The sequence below is a fragment of the Neocloeon triangulifer genome, unplaced genomic scaffold, assembly GCF_031216515.1.
Source record: "Neocloeon triangulifer isolate White Clay Creek 2 clone unplaced genomic scaffold, ASM3121651v1 ptg000015l, whole genome shotgun sequence".
In the NCBI taxonomy this organism is placed as follows: domain Eukaryota; kingdom Metazoa; phylum Arthropoda; class Insecta; order Ephemeroptera; family Baetidae; genus Neocloeon; species Neocloeon triangulifer.
The window spans coordinates 1806917-1822149 of NW_026775557.1; the positions used below are offsets into that span (position 1 = coordinate 1806917).

At 37.3% G+C, this 15233-nt stretch overlaps 2 protein-coding genes across 4 annotated transcripts in view; one reads left to right on the top strand and one right to left on the bottom strand.

Annotated features, from left to right (window-relative positions):
• Positions 1–3400, bottom strand: part of LOC132202831 (lysine-specific demethylase 3A) — a 49054-nt gene extending 45654 nt beyond the window's left edge. For both annotated transcript variants that reach the window (XM_059630066.1, XM_059630065.1), the window contains exon 1: positions 3041–3400. In XM_059630066.1, the coding sequence (XP_059486049.1) occupies positions 3041–3235 (195 nt within the window). In that variant the 5' untranslated portion in view covers positions 3236–3400. The remainder of the gene's footprint in view (positions 1–3040) is intronic.
• A 712-nt stretch (positions 3401–4112) lies between these two features.
• Positions 4113–15120, top strand: LOC132202163 (muscle M-line assembly protein unc-89-like). Of its 2 annotated transcripts, none has more exons than XM_059628898.1 (10): positions 4113–4317; positions 7955–8027; positions 8832–8911; positions 8963–9083; positions 9194–9295; positions 10939–11077; positions 11132–11303; positions 11984–12143; positions 12274–13518; positions 13890–15120. In XM_059628898.1, the coding sequence occupies exons 1-9, from the start codon at positions 4286–4288 to the stop codon at positions 13444–13446; spliced, it is 2052 nt and encodes a 683-aa protein (XP_059484881.1). In that variant the 5' UTR covers positions 4113–4285; the 3' UTR covers positions 13447–13518; positions 13890–15120. The 2 variants fall into 2 exon arrangements, with proteins under 2 accessions (XP_059484881.1, XP_059484882.1); XM_059628899.1 differs by having other exon boundaries at positions 4114–4317; positions 11987–12143; positions 13890–15118.
• Positions 15121–15233: the final 113 nt, after the last annotated feature.

Sequence of the window (15233 nt, forward strand, 5' to 3'; positions counted from 1 at the left end):
AACCAATGCAGATTATATGTTTTTGTTTAGTGAATTCCAGGTGAGTTCCTCATTTTCAGCTGATTTTCAGTAAAAAAAAAGAAAAAAAAATTTACAAAAAGGACTCTACTTTTTCTTTAAAAATTAAATTATTATTATTGCCTTTTTTCATTTCACATAAATGCGGTAAAAATATTAATTAACATTGATTTGCGTCAAAATCGATGGTTATAATCCAAAATTCGGCTTTGGCACGTTTGCAGAAAGGGGTGAACAAATGTGTCCGCGTCCTACTTGGATTTATTTACTAACAGGCATGCAGGCCGGGAGTATTTTTAGAGCGGCGACTTTCAAGTGCGCGCCGGAGACTATCATTAAGTGGCAGCTACGAAGAGGCATCGGGTGTGATTCCTCATTACGGCGGCACTACTACAAGTACTGCAATGTGGAAGGAGCAAACGTACGCGTGAAAGCGATCGCTTTACATATAAAGGCAGGCAGGCCATTGCATAAAAGTGTGAGTGAGTGCGGCGGGCCCTTTACGTAACCGCGCCGCCAGAAATGGGATTCTTTGGCTTTTTACGGCTTCTAAGCCGCATTTTTTCCACGGCATCAGCGCGCCAAAATAACTAGGAGCGGCACTCGTGAGGAATCTCCCGCGATTTTCACTTGTTTGAATTTTGAATGAAACTTAAAAAGAATCGCACCAAAATAGTTATTTGTGCAAAGCAAAATAAAGACTGATTTTTAATGCGCGGTAAAAATATAATAATTGGCCCTTCCGAGAAGGTCGAAAGGAAAAACAAATATAATCGTTCACGTGGCGCCGCAGAAAGAAAGTTTCAAGGAAGCGTGATGAATCCTCGGAATTTCCCGAGCAAATAATACATAACGGCGAACATATTTCGTGTCGCGACCTTGACAAGTAAATTCGTGCAAATGGAAAATCAATAAGAGACGATTATTTCTTTTATATTCATGGCGAGGGATTTTGTGCTTGTCAAGCACATCGTTTGCCCCACAGGAATGTGCATCTGGTTTATTTTCAGCGCAGTATTTGCACAGCTGGCGATAACACGATACTCTAATTCAAGTGCACTTGTCAAGTGAAAGCCGCCAATATCAAAACAGAGAAAATGCGGGCTAGAAATAATTAGCCTGATCAAATTTCTTGTAAAACTAATTAATTAAAATTCAAAACGTAAAAAAAATATATCTTCTAAAAATATAGTCAAATACTTCATTTTTTTTTATAACTTGTGATGGAGAATAAACAAATATGCCGAAAATTTATATTAAGAAGAAAAAAATATTTTTAAGTTGCATATTTTCCGTCTTCAATAGTATAGTATTTAATGGCAGTGAGTCAATGCACCGTTGAAACGGTCAATAATTTTATGTGAAAATTTTGCCTCTCGGTTATTGATATATCTTTTATGGACGATAAAATTTACCGAAATGAATATGAAAATGGAAACTAATTTCACGATCCTTTTTTGGTAGTTTCTTGATTGTTCGATTCTTTGGCATGATAACGAGGGAGATTTATCTATTAAAACTAAAAATACTTGAGAAGTTTAAAAAGTGCAATGAATAATTATGTTATCTGATAATTTTTCCGTCACGACTACAGCTCAGTGAGTAATTTAAATTGGAAACATTATTTTCGCTTCTGAGTTTTAGGAAGTTTCCAATCCTCTCCCAAAATGTGACACATCCTCTTCCTGCATGACTAAATCTGTGAGAGAATAAATTAATTTAATTACTCTTAAATTATATTGAATATAGAAAAAATGAAATCAGTTCATAAAATTTAATTGTTCGGCAGAAAAAAGGAAATCTTTTGAGTAGATCTAATTTATCTATCAAATTTTTATAATAGGAAAAGGACGTAAAAATTAGTTGCAGGTACCCTTCTACAATAATCAAAATTAATTATTTACATTACATTATCCCTGTTTTGATATTGAAATCTGAATAGTCTAAAAATAGAACATCGCCCTTTTGTAAAAAAGCACTACAATATAATATAATCGGTCATCATCCGGCGGCGCATTGTGTCTGTATTATCTAATCGAAAATAGTATTATAATGTAACCGAAGCGTCACGTGTGGCGCGCCGTGCTTTTTTTTTATCAGCTGTCACAGATAACGTCCGACTAACCCAATGGGGACCATCCGAAATTAGTAAAAAAGAAAACAACGGTCATTATGGGAAGGAGCGGAACGGGCTGGGAAGTTGCTGCCGAGTTTTATCAATGTCACTCCCTCCGCCACACCCTCCGATTGACTGCGCTCGGGGTTCATGACCTCAGCGCGCTCCCCCGCGCGGCGTGACCAAAATAATGCGCTCTCGCATCTCGGGGAATATTTAGTACCAAGAGTAGCAGCTCTTTCCGAAGTATCGCGTGTAATTATAATACGGTTTCGTCTAAATTTAGCTGCACACCAGCCCCACACGCCATTTATTTACGTTCCAGCTGGTTCGTCGACGCGATTCTCCCCAAATTTCCCTGCAAAGTAAATAGTTACGGCAGAATTTGAGATTTAAAACAATATCATGTTCTTTGATACGGAATGAACATTTGATTGGTGGAAATAAAAATTAAATGACACTTTTCACATAAAAGTGTAAAATATTATTGAAGTTTTAGTAAAGAATTGTTAAATTTATGTAGATTATTTATTGTTGATTGTAGGATATATTTATATAATTTTCGTTTCAAATTTTCTATTAATTCAAAATTAAATTTTATCACCTTTTGTTCAAATAAACATAATATAATAAAGAGCAGCATTCAATAATTTTTGGGCTATTATTTTGAGAAAGTCCAGGAGGAAAAAAAATCAGATTCGATGGTGAAATTATGGAGAAAAGCTTGTTGGTTTAAATTCTCATCTATATAATGCGAGAAGCGGCTCCTGTGCAGCCTCATCTCGTTCACAGCTGCGGGCACTCCAAAGTCCCGTTATCGGAACCTGCGGTGTGTGTCTCACTCGGTCGGTCTCTTTAAGAAGGACGGACGGGGTGTTAAAAAAAATGAGGCTGGTGTTTACATACCTGGAGTTCAGGGTTGGTGGTGTCTCGGTGGCTGGCGGCCCTGATCACGCCAGCTCGCCACCCCCAATCGCCGATCCTGCTCGTTTTCAACCTGCCCGAGCCACCGCTGAGTGACAGAAAGCGTTTGCCCACCAATTCCTCGCGGAATTTGAACAGGACGGCCGTCTCTGCGGCCGCCGCACTTGGTACGTTCATCTTGGGCCACTCGCACGCACCACCGTCTTCATGGATTCTCGCTGCGCTCGGCCGCTGCCACAGACCAAAAGCACTGATTCAAGACTCGCGCAGACTTTTGCCTTCTTCTCTCGTATGTATTACAACCTGGTGCAACGCCTGGTGCCCGTGCGACTTGCCTCTGCCTCGCCTGGGTCCGTCAGTCCGCTCCCCCTCTCCTCGATACTCCCCTCTCTCCCCGCGCGCCGTGCTGTCGCAACAACAGTTTCAAGCACAGAGATATCACACGCGCCGCGCTTTACCTATTTCGAACGTGCGCTCCTCGCATTTATTTGTTGACATTCCGCACTTTACTCTCGGCAGGTGGATCAACGCGCAAGGTGGCTCGCAAGATCCTTGTGCAAAACTGCCTGAATTTACAAATAATGGCGTGAGGTTGAAGACGTAGCAATTTTATTTGCTCGCGATTCATACTTTTCAGCAATAAATTGATCAGCATTAATGATTTGCAAACAATTTTTAATTGTTGCTTGTCCTTTTATAAGCCTCCAAGGAGAGACAATTCAAATTGAAAGTATGACTGCCATCTCACGGCGAGTTTATAAACCGTTTTTGCTTATAAAGACTTTTTAAACCGGTTATTCGGTATGAGATACAAAGTTTTCGGTGCAAATTTTTTTTAAACTTCAATTAAAATCACCTTTGATTGCTGGTAATGAGTAAAAAATATATTAGAAATTAAAAAAAAACTAAACCAAGAAGATTTCAACAAATTCTATTTCTTTATGAAAAAAAGTGTATTTTAAAAAACCGGCTATCTTATTAATTTGCATATGTCACCGTAGTTCTCTTTGTCTCCGTACACCGGCAGTGTCGCTTTCCACCAGATGATTTTCTCACTCACTTTTCCTTCCCTGCCGCAGCTAAACGCAAGCAGAGTCGCAGAATAACACAGCCGCACCGGACAACAAAAACCAACGGACGTTCGTCTCTCTTTCTGCTCAACGTTCTCTCGCATGGCCTGAGTCGTGCGTTGATGTTTTGGCCGCTGTTTCCTGAGCGCCGGACACGATGATCGCCGCCGTCGGATCAAGAATCGCCATGTGAGAATTTTTTAAATTTCATTTTTCATGAGGTGCGGGCGATTCGCAACGGTCAACATTACGTTTGTTAACGGCAGGGCAAGGTTGGCCTCGACCGCTTTCCATCACAATTTCTCGCGCAAGGCGCGCTAAACGCTCGGGTCGGCTTTCAAATTGACTTTGATCGCGACCGCCGAGAACCGTTTTTTCTCGAATTGCAAAAACCGCACCTGAACGGCGGGCGATTGATTTCATCCAGTGGTTCAATACGACGAACCCTAGTTTAAATTGTCCTTCTCTCTGTGTACACTCAAGTGCGCAGAACTCGTTTCCAACTCCTACATGCGTCCTTGATTGATTGATGACTTCCAACGACTTAATTGAAATTTCCAGAAAATTCAGACAAAAAAAGGAACATGACAATTTTTAGTGAAAGAATTTTGAAAAAAAGCGAATAAATGTTACATTCATTTCTTAAATTTTGCTTACAATTCCTATTAAATTATTGATTTTTTTTTTAAATTTCAAATGGAATTCTTGATGTTATACAAGAAAAAAAATAGCCATTATTGTGTAAGAAATTTGATCCAGATTAATAATTTCTTTATATTATTTTAAGTTTTTATTGCACAACTTTAACCGATAAAGTAAAAAAAAAAATTATTCATATTGATTTTTTTCAATTGTAGCGTTCAACGTCCTTTTTTTCCGCTTTTCTAAATTTTCTTACTGCACATAGAAACAGATGTGCAAAACTCTTTGCAGGTCGAACCTCGCAAAGGTCAAGGCCAGCTCGAGAGTCGATATTTCGCGAGCACCTACACAGAGAACGGCAACGACTGTTGTACAATTCTTATTTATTTTTTTAATACTTCAAATGATAATTCAACAAGAGAATTTTCAGCTCAATGCGAATGGCTTTGCTCAGGTGGGAATAGTGACGGGAAGGTCAGTCTCGTTTTCATTCCTTGTATGGAGATGAGACTTGTTTTCGCCTTTCGGGGCCGATCCGAGCAAAACAACTTAAATGGTCCGCCTGTTTTTCGTAAAGTATAAAATAAAGTGCGTGGCTCCTGCTCATCGGCTAACGAGCTGTGCTCGTCACCACCTGGTACCGATGAGCGGGCGTCGGCAGGGAATTTTGAAATTTCCAACCTGCGAAATAATTTCGATCGTCGTGTCTGACGGAAACTTCAAAGTGCAACAAATGGTATCCGTTGGAATACTTTAGCTCCGAATTTCCCGAATGTTTTCACTTAGGAAGCTGTGAACACCCGGCGAGGCGCTTTCGTTTGGTGCCAAACAGATAAAAATATCTCTTAATTTGTCCACTGCTATTTCGGGTGAGATTTTGTCGGATCTAGAAATGGCAGCTGGCTTTACATTTAAACGATTTTAAGATTAATTCATCTTTGGGCTTCTAAAGAAAATTTCCATAGAGTAAAAAGACGGAAATGATAAGGAAAGTTAAATCTCAAATTGATTTGGAATTATGAAATACAAATTTTAAGTAATTCCTTTATTCTTAATCAATTTTAAGTAAGTTATTATCAAGAAAATTCAAAACATGATTATTTATGCTTTTGAAATACTCTTTTAGTGACTTAATTAATGGTTGTAAATGTCATGTTGAGAAGAATTGAGTAAGCTTCATTAAAAATTTTGTGATAGATATTGTTGATTGAGGGTTAATTCATGGTGATTTGAATTTAAACTTCGCTTTTTTTTCGATGGGTTTTGTGAGTTGTTTATTGTTTAAGAATAAACATGACCAAAATTATTATAAAAATTAATTTGTTACAAAATTTTTAATTCAATAGTCACATTTTGTTTTGATATTTTTTCACAAAGAGTGTTACTTTGAAAGAGAAATATTTTTAAAAGATCGTTATTTGTACTAATTCTTGTCAAATTGATTTCACAGCTCATGATTTATGGCTGCAGCCGTACCATTGTAGAGCAAGATTTGTTTTTCTTTAACAATGAAAAAATCACAGAACCCATCGAGGAAAAGCCGATTTTAAATTCAAATCATCATTTTCATTCAAAATTTCATTAAAAATTTTATTCCTAATGTTTTTATAATATGGAATTGTGGATATGAATGCATTTTAAATTTTTCAAATTACAACATCTTACAAGCTCAAACCTTTCATAATAAATAATTTAATAATAAAATTTTTATGTAAAAAAGGTAGCTTACAATTAGAATAAATAAACTTATCCATCTTCTGAAGGCCTTTAAAAAATCAATAAAGTAAATGAAACACCAGGGAATTGAATCTGAGTCGGCTGAACAAGTTGCTCAATTGAGGCGTCAAGTAAACAATTTATTGCAGGTTTAATTGAGAAACGAAGACAATGAGAGGCGAGTACGTAACACGCGGAAACCGTGCTGATATCAGCTGAATCGGATATTTTCTGCGTCCTTGAGTTACACAGCCGGTGCTGCGTTTCGATCGCAATTTGCATGCCTGTTTTGTGTCGATAGCTGTGCAGCTGCCATAAGTAGTTGTTCGTCTTCGTTTGGTTAATGTCGGGCGAGCGAATGACCGTTCTCTGTTCTTCATTCTCTGGCGAGAGCTAAAATTATCTCTTGAGTTGCTGCTGCTGCGTTTTGTACCCGCCCCAGTGTGTTGTGCGACCGACTCAGATTTTTTACTCCTAGTTGCTATTTATATTAATTTACTAAGGGGGAACCCAAGCAGGCCTATTATGTGTATGCGAATCCATAAAACCTTTCAATTTTCAAGGAATTTTGCAGCGAACCGGTTGATCAAGTTTGCCCTCCTCGGTGCCCATTCTCTCGTTTCGGGCTTTTAAAGCAATAGGCGAAAACCCACTGATAGAACGTGACAAAATTTCAAGGCAAAGGTGTTCGTCTGAAGTGTCTGAACTTTTGCCAAAACTGTGAAATTTTTATTTGGATCCAGACTGAAATAAAAGTCAAACCCAAGGAGATGATATAGATAAATATAAAAAATCATCAGGCTTACAATTAGAAAATTATTTTAAATTTTTAAGCAGAATATCAATAAATAATTAATATTTTTAGAAAATCATTAATAAATGTGATGATTATGTAACTAAAAATGACTGGAAAAATTGTGCTGATATAAACTTTTGCATGAAATCACCAGGAATTAATTTTTTTCTCGGTCTTATTCCTTTATTAGGACCAAAGATAAAAAATTCAGAATTTTAATTTGACGTTTTGCCAGTTGGTCAGTTTATTTTTTTATTTCAATTTCTCATTACTTTTAAATTTCGTCTGTTATTTTAATATTTATATTTCTTCATTAAAAATCAAATATTACTTTTAAAAACGAATTGGCGCCTTGTAAGTGTGCGTTACTGCGTTGCTTGTCGCGCTTGGGCAGTCGGCGCGAAGGCGATCAGGCGAACTGGAGCCTCGTGAGAGAGTTGGCCAACGACGGCCGTCCGCGTCGCGCCCGCCGCCGAGGGCTGCTTTTGCTTTTCCATCCGCGGCTGCAGTCGGTCCTGGTACGATGCAGGAACCGGGCCTCGTTGTCACCACGAATCCGGCGCCCTCCTTTGAGGCGCCAGCCCTGCCCTTGCGAATCGCCCTTGGCACTTTAGTCACCCTGCTGTTCGCCCCTGCAATTATCGCTCACTATGTCCTCTATCCTTTCTTCAGATTGCTGTTCGGCACCCTCTACCCGGCCTACGCCAGCTACAAGGCGGTCCGCAACAAGGATGTCAAAGCCTATGTAAGTAAACGTTTTTAATTTTTGTGTATTTAAATATAGATTTAAAAAGAAAAATAAATTTTTCTCCTGAAAACATAAAAAATTTAAAACCTATTTATTATGACCACTTGGAATCAATTTTGTTCACGAAAATATGGACGAGTAATTAAAAAGTTTTAATGCATCAAAACTTCATCAATTAAAAATGATCTAGATTTATTAGATTTTGTTGCCAAGAATCTTTTTCCAATTATAACTGTGGTTACCGACAGAGTTTATTATTTTTATCTCTCCTAATTATCACCTATTATCTCATTGCCTTTTAGCAGAATTGTTACTTCGTTTGTTGATCCCTGAAGTTTTTTTGCACGCTCATGGATGCGTCATGGTGATAATTGTTTTCCAAGAATTTTAAAGTTGTTCGGTCTGTCAGATTCGTTGTTTAACATTTGAGTCGACTGAAATGAGTTTTGAAATTACTGCCCATTGTATTTATATACTTGCAACTCCTCCGCTCAATCGTCTGCTCGGCCGAGAGGCGTCGTCGAGTTGCTGCTAAATGCTAATATGCGACCTACGCAGCACCACTGCGTCCTCTTCGCCGTTTAGATTTGCCTTGCTAATAAATTAAAAAAATGATTCCACTGTCTGTCAGTCAGTCAGAGAAAGAAAGTACCAGAGAGTACCGTTCTAAAAGAGTAAATCCACACATGTGCATGCGGCACCAAAATTAGAGTTCGATTTCCTCCCAAGTTCAACGACGCCTTGTCCGCCGCACTTTAAACTTCCTGCGTGTGATTTATATCAATTAACTTCTAATTTTAGGTGACATGGATGATGTACTGGATCGTCTTTGCTCTCTTCACTTGTATCGAGACGCTCAGCGATGTCTTCCTTAGCTTTTGGTAAATTCCAGTTTAATTGAAAACGTAAATAGAATCCAATTTAACATTTAGGGTGCCATTCTACTATGAGATGAAGGTGGTCTTGGTGCTATGGCTGCTCTCGCCCGCCACAAAGGGCTCCAGCTTCCTGTACCGGAAATTTGTCCACCCAACCCTGACTGAAAGAGAGAAGGTGAGCAGATTTAATAGCTCCGTTAACTCAATAATAATAAGCAATAAATTTGTAATTTATTAGTATTTGTTGTGTTCAAAAGTTGCTTCAAATTTTATTTATATTTCCAGGAGATTGATGAGTATTTGGCCAAGATGAAGGAGAAAAGCTACAGCACGATGGTTGAGCTTGGCTCCAAAGGCATAAATTACGCCCTGCAGACTGCTATAAAGGTACGATTTCAGTTTATTCCCCGTATGTTTCCTTTTCCTCAACATACACATACCTCAATCTCTTTCTCTAATTCTTGCTGCATTGACAAGAGTGCTCTTCTGGTGTACAAGGTACTTCCATACTTGCATCTTGCCAATACCCACTTCACTTGCCATCTCTTTAGTTAATTCATATTAAATTTCGTCGGCTACGCGGCCAAATGGCCGATCTGGTAATTACCCCTGTGGGGAAAATGGCTAGTGGCCACTTTCCCCGTTGGGGAAAATGGCAGATGAGCCTTTTTTTAAATTTTACAGGAGAAGCAAAAAACTGATTATCTGCTCTAATTTTCTATGTTCAGATTTCAAAATTTGAACCAAAATTCAGCATGTTATTGCAGATAATTTGGTAGACTTAATTTTCTTTTAAACCTTAATATACAACTGTTGTAAGAAATTTAAAGGGAATTAATTCCACACTGACAGAGTAAAACGTACAATACAATCGAAATTAAACCACTTATGCGATTATTTCCTGCTTTTCTTTGTTCAATTTAACTTGATAATAATATTTTATAATATAATTTTATATTAATTCATCGTATTTTACAATATTTTTATTATTTTATTTTATTTAAATTAATTTAAATTTTATTCTTTTATTTGAACAATAGTAAACAATTTTGGCATTAAAAGCATTTTTTTCTTATTTCACATGACCCGGCGTCACTTCTAATTATAATCTCATGAATAGTTTTACTAATACTTACTATAAATTGCAATAATTAGTAAAGTAAAATCTAGCTCGGATACAACATTAAGCTTCTGGTTGCATGTTAAATATTTTAATAATAAAATCTATATTTTACTATCTATTTGATTTTAAAATTATATCTATTTTAAAGAATTTTTTGTATTATCATGCAAAATGCATGAAAAAGCTGTCACTTTGGAATACAATATTGACGAAACTACAGCTTATTCTGATATTTTACTTCTTACTTAATGTTAGGTATTTTATTAAATTTATTAAAATTTTATTTTTATATTTTTTTTATTTTCGATATTTTCATTATTTTTAACATTTATTGCATTTAAAACAATTTTGGCATTATTCAGCAAGCGGGAATGCTGTGGATCTTGGTATAGGGGGCGTGGCACTGCCTTACTTTTGCTCCCCTAACTCGCGATAGTGAGACATCTACTGAGAAAGTTGATACTTTTATGGTTATTTCTGATGCAGATTTGTACACTGAATGCATTGGAACAATAAAAAAAATTTGTCCGGAAATGCTCATCTGCCATTTTCCCCAACGGGGAAAGTGGCCACTAGCCATTTTCCCCACAGGGGTATTTACCAGATCGGCCATTTGGCCGCGTAGCCGACGATTTGCAACACTATTTTCAAAATAAACTTTTAATTTTTCAGCAGTTTCCTGTTGATCAAAGTAATTTATTTTATCCAATTAAGCTAACCTAATATTTTTAATTAATTTAACAATGTTCCTACAGTTACTTGGCTGTTAGAGAGAGACGTAAATTAATCTATTTTCAAGTCTTAACTTTGCATTGCAATAAATTAAAATCATTATTTTGTTTAAAATAAAATACCTCAATTTAATATGCATGTTAAAGCTTAGTAATACTTTTTTTGTCGATTTCAGGGAGGTGGTGGCCTGGTGAACCAGCTTAAAAAATCATACAGCCTTGGAGACCTCAATGAAGAGCAGGTGGACGCTCCTAGAAGGAGAGCAATCAAAAATGAAGTTGAGTTGACTGATGATGAGGATGACGAAGTCCAGGGTCAGTTTCTTATTGCATTGCAAAAGTAAAATTTTAAGCAATAAAATATTGTAGATGAACAAAGAGTTGCGCACAGGGGCTATGCTCCCAGGAGAACTCAATCTGGCTCGAGCCGAGTGGATATGTACTTCTCTGCTGTCGACGTCAATGTACGTCAACGAGGATCTCACACTGGCGACGCGACTAACAATAACCTAGCTGTTAGCAAAGCTGCATCCACCCTAAGGTAAATCTACACCTGCGTTTTGTACTTTTGGATGCAAAACCAAATTTTTTAGAACGAGCAATCATATGTGCTGATTTTACTTTACTACGAGTTTTCGCTTTTTGTGAATGCAATGTGCCATTTATTTCAATGATTTTAATTTGATAAGTTTCGCTAGTCCTAAATTTCTTCTGAATGGTTGCTCAGCCTTCCTTCTTTTATCTTTTACGTTGTCCAGCGCTTTTAATCAATTTGTCTCCACAAGCAAAAAATCCTTTAGACAGTAAGTTCTTTCCAACACACCTTGTAGCACACATGTGACCTGCAGGGGCATTGTTGCCCGTGTTATACCGAAATGTACTTGAATGTAAGTGCCTTTTATGAAAATCAATATCTGTCATCAAAACAACCTGCATTTTAAAGTTAATAAGTAAATAATACGCAAGGTTAATCCAAGCCTTTAGATAAACAGTAAAACCTATGTGTGGCTTTTATGCAGAAAAAACTTTTAATAAATTTGTACTTTATTACGGAAATGCTGTTTTTGTTTCACATTTGGCACCAAACTTTAAACCACGCTATCACAGACATCAACTAAAAATTTCCGCTTGCTTATCTTCTACTGTCGCAAATTCTTTTGCTTATATCTTCTCTTGATACAAGTCGATACACTAGTTGTACTAATACTGACCCACCCTAAGCAGTGCTGATGTTGATGTCGAAGAGATGGAAGTTGATGGACTGATGAGAGCAGCCTCTGTGAACTCGCGGCCAAGAACGCGCAGGAGCGTTTCCAACTCGGGACCAAAGGCTCCTAGTGGACGACCCAAGAGCACTGTCCTGACATCGTCGGTCACTGATGTAAGTTTGTTGTCAGGTTTACCTGCCAAGGGAAATTCAAAAAATATTTCTTTCAACAGTAAATTGGGATTTTTAATGATACAAAAACTTAAAGCTGATCATGGTAATTAATCCTTTTCTTGGGTCGTAGGTGTTGGAAGCTGGTTTTGACAATTCAACAATAAATTCCTCCCTCCTTGATCCCTTCTCAAATGTTTACATTCAGTCAGATGAACCTAATTTTCGCAAAAGCACTGTAATTATAGAAGAAATTGAGGATGACGAGTCTGATTTTTCTCTAAATGACAACATTGATCCGGACCTAGCCAAGAAGAACAAGGGACAATCATGTGAAAGTGAAGATTTAAAAGCTTTTTTACCAGAAGTTATACTCAAGGACTTGGAAGAAGATGCTGAAAACTTTTTTGAAGCTGAAAACATTGAAAATATGGAGGAAGAAGAAGAACCTAAGAAGCCTTTAGAAAACGATATCCAAGCAGAAGTACTACCATCTGAAATCACTGGGAAGCCAGAAGGGGAAATTGAAATTCAGAAGAAAGAAATCATTACCAGCAAAGAGCCTGAGGCTGAAATCACTGACAGTCCTAGTGAAGAATTTCAAGAAAGTTTAACTAATGAAATAATAAATAAAGAGTTGGTTGTGGTATCAGAAGATGAGCACAAGGAAGAGAAAATAGAATGCATAACTGTTGTTCGGGATGAAACAGAAAAGTCAGCAGACGCAGCTCCAGCTGAAAGCCAGGACCAAGTGGTTGAAATCATTAGTGCCGAGAAAAAAGAAGATTCACCTGACGTCGTTATGAAAGTGGAAGTGTGTGTTTCCGAGGACAACAACCTTGGCCAAACCTCCATAATTAAAATGTCCCTAGAATCTCTCCCAACTTCATCACAGGCTGCAGAAGAAATTCAAAAGGAATTTGATGAAGCAGAACAGGCTTCAAGTTCCCTGGGGACTAGCAGAAATTCTTTGGTCGTTGAGCAAGAAAGTCGTTGCAGTACTCCAAGCTCTCCAAAGGCAGAGGGCAGAGCTGGAAGGTACAACAAAAGACCGGCACCACCTAGACCAACAGAAAAATCGCCTGATGAAGAAGGGCCTTTAAAAGCCCGTCTAGTGCTCAAGCCAGGTGTTGTCAGACAATTGCCAGAAGATTCGGTGCCATCTGTTTTCTTACACGAAGCCAAAGAGAAGAAAAAATTCAGCAAAGAAGGAAAATCATCGTTGCTGAGCTTCTGGCATGCCAAACCAGAGAAATCTGAGCTGAAAGAGGCATCAACGAGCAGCAAGAAAATGACTGACTTGTAAAATATCCCTTATCCTTCACCCATTTTTTGATCCGAAAAACAAAATGAGTCCTGAGGCGCTGACATGCAACTAGTAAGCAAGTTGTGCGTGCCTTAAAAATCCCACACTAATAAGTTTAAAAGCTTCCAACGGACTGAGCTTAATCAATACCCAAACTAACAGATTGCTATTTCCCAAACCAGATTTTAAATATTCTCCTGTAAATATTTTGCCTCGCATGGCGTTTTGATGAAAATCCAACAAAGCCCCAAGGCAATCAAGCCATTTTAATAATTACATTCATGTTCTTTTTTAATTTTTGAAAGAAAAAAAATCAACTTCAATATAGTAAAAAACTTAAAAATTTAGATATTAATTCATTATTTTTGGTTTTATTGTTTTTGGGCCCTGAATGAATAGTTCAACTACTTTTTTATTAATACTAATTCCATAAAATTTTCCAGGTGAACCACGTGAACCCTACTCACTCCACATTGCCCCGCAGCAGAAGTAAGGGCGGCAAAAAGAAGGCTGTGTAAAGTATGTCAGCGCCGGATATTTTACCTCACGCCTCTTCGTTCATTCCTCTCAGCAAATTTTTGCATCTTCTGATGATAGTTATCCCTTGAGATAGCATTTTTTTCCTTCAGAATGATTTCCTGTGCATCAAGAGTGAATCTCATAATTTCCCAATAGCCATTGATCAATTAATTTGTGATGACCAATCAGTAAAGAAATCTGTTGTGTTTTAAGTTTTAGGGTTAATCAATAGAATTGTGTTTTGCACTTCAGGAATGTTTCCTTTCAAATTTTAAGTAGTGACATTACCAATTTAATTTTATCTGTCAGAGTGTGGTTTTTTGAATTTTAAAATTTCTGTTTCCTCAATTAAGTAATATTTCCACGGACAAAACTCTTTTTATAAAGAGACATCTTCTTGTGCTCAAATTTTATGCTAAGTTACCATACAACGGACAAGTTTGCATTTGGGCAGGTTGTATGCTACCATAAAGAAAATCCTATCAAACCCGTATAATACTGAATTGAATTGTAATTTGAAACCAGCATAATTAAGTGTGATATTTTTAAGCGTAATTTTAAGAAATCGAGCAACATCAAGCGAAGCTGGTAGAGCTGATGATAAATATTTTGCTTGACTCCCAATGACTGCGCTTAACTAATTGTCTCTCGATCAGTCTCAGCAAACATGTAATATACACAAGACTCATCTCATCGTGCTTTAATAAAAATTAATAATTATAAGCCATCAGATTGAGTGAAATTGGAAAAATGGTGCTTGTGAGTGGCATGTGCCTTTGTATCGGAAATCGTACTTTTGTTGTAAAATTGTGTAACTCGTACACTATTATTATAAAGTTGCCATGGAGCAGGAGCTTGACTGCAGATCTAGAAGTCTGATATTAGTATAGAGAGCTGCGACGCCGAGCTGCTCTCTCCGCCCTCTTGTTTCAAGTGCAGGTTGCAAATTGATTGGTCCTGTTTATGCATAATAAAAGGTTGAATATTGCAATTGTTATTGGATTAAATTGAATGTGAAAATGGTGAATGTAAATTTAACGGAACAAATGTTATTATTATCCGACCATAGCCATCATACATATACATATTTTTAGCCGCTGCCCTGCTATTGTTTGATGAGATCACCAATTACATATTGCATAAATAAAAAAAAAATATCAGAGCCCAATAAATTATTTTTATTGCCTAGGCATGCACCCTCTATTTAATTTTAGCTTCTTAAAATGGTCTGATGTGAAACATGTTCTTTTTCGTGGTAGTGCCATTGG